The sequence below is a fragment of the Arachis ipaensis genome, chromosome B02 (genome assembly GCF_000816755.2).
Source record: "Arachis ipaensis cultivar K30076 chromosome B02, Araip1.1, whole genome shotgun sequence".
Lineage (NCBI taxonomy): Eukaryota > Viridiplantae > Streptophyta > Magnoliopsida > Fabales > Fabaceae > Arachis > Arachis ipaensis.
The window spans coordinates 99,591,867-99,593,268 of record NC_029786.2 but is presented as its reverse complement, the minus strand read 5'-3'; the positions used below and the strand labels follow the sequence as shown (position 1 = coordinate 99,593,268).

Here is a 1,402-nt window from a genome sequence, read left to right as displayed (position 1 = left end):
CCTTCGGAAATAGGATTTTTTCTTTGCAAGTTTTGCACATAGAAAACAACCTAATAAATGGTTCAATACCACCACAACTTTTTCAATCGGACAAAATGTCTTCTTTGGACCTCTCATCAAATAAATTGAGTGGCTCACTACCATCAAGTATTACCAAAGCCATACGCCTCTCATACATAGACCTCTCTCACAACCACTTGAAAGGTCCTATACCAACTCTTTTCCCTTCTTGTGCTCTTAATGCAACAATAGATTTAAACCACAACATGTTAAATGGAAGCATTACTTTCAAAATTGGTTGTGCTACCAATGTTGACCTTAGCCATAATTTTTTCAGTGGTGAGCTTCCATCTATTCATGGATTAGCTTCAAAGCTAGAGAATTTGGATCTTAGTTACAATAATTTTACAGGAAAATTAAACAAGGAACTTGCTGCTCTAAGGTTCATTAACCTTTCATATAATTCCTTTGACTTTTCACAAGATCATCATGACAAGCTCCTAGATTATTGTTCTTTCCAAAAAGACTCATTGATTGGATGTGGCTCTCTAAATTTGTCATCATGCCACTCTGTCCAACAAAGAAAGTCACCATCATCAAATAAAGCAAAGCACACAATTGTAATTGCTCTTTCCATCATTGGATTCATTCTCTTACTATTTCTTGCCACCTTGTGTTTTACCAAACATGTGGCTAAAACAAAAGTTGAAGGAGTTTCTACAAAGAATGGAGACTTGTTCTCTATATGTAACTGTGATGGGAAAATTGCATTTGAGGACATAATTGAAGCAACACAAGACTTTGATAATAGATACTGCATTGGAACTGGTGCATATGGTAGTGTTTACCAAGCAAATTTGCCAAGTGGTAGAACTGTTGCATTGAAGAAACTTCATCAAAAGGAATCTCAGAACCCTTCATTTGACAAGAGTTTCCGCAATGAGTTTCTGATGTTATCGCGAATCCGGCATAGAAACATTGTCAAGCTTTATGGTTATTGTCTTCACAACAGGTAGATGTTTCTGATCTATGAATACATGGAAAGAGGAAGCTTATTTTGTGTGTTGTGCAATGATGTGGAAGCTAAGGAGTTGAATTGGAGGAAGAGGATGAATATCATTAAAGGAATAGCAAATGCTTTGTGTTACATGCATCATGATTGTAAGCCACCAATTGTTCATAGAGATGTAACATGTAACAATGTTTTGTTGAACTCAAACTTGGATGCTTTTGTCTTTCTTTGAAATTTCAATTCACCAATTGATGAATCAACAAGAGCTGCATCTTTCATCTTGTGATTTGTAAGACAGAAATTGTAGGCCTATTTTTGCATTTAGATAGATTGAGGAGGAATAAGTAGTTTTCGTTTCCAAATTGAGATTATGAAAATTTCTAACACATT

The 1,402-nt window shown here is 35.3% G+C and overlaps 1 protein-coding gene across 1 annotated transcript; it reads left to right on the top strand.

The window, feature by feature from the left end:
- Positions 224-1,402, top strand: LOC107627808 (MDIS1-interacting receptor like kinase 2-like). Its single transcript, XM_021113996.1, has one exon. The coding sequence runs from the start codon at positions 267-269 to the stop codon at positions 1,014-1,016; it is 750 nt and encodes a 249-aa protein (XP_020969655.1). The 5' UTR covers positions 224-266; the 3' UTR covers positions 1,017-1,402.

Excerpts from the sequence above, each read along its gene's own strand:
- LOC107627808 (XM_021113996.1), top strand. The coding sequence starts at position 267 with ATGTTAAATGGAAGCATTACTTTCAAAATTGGTTGTGCTACCAATGTT.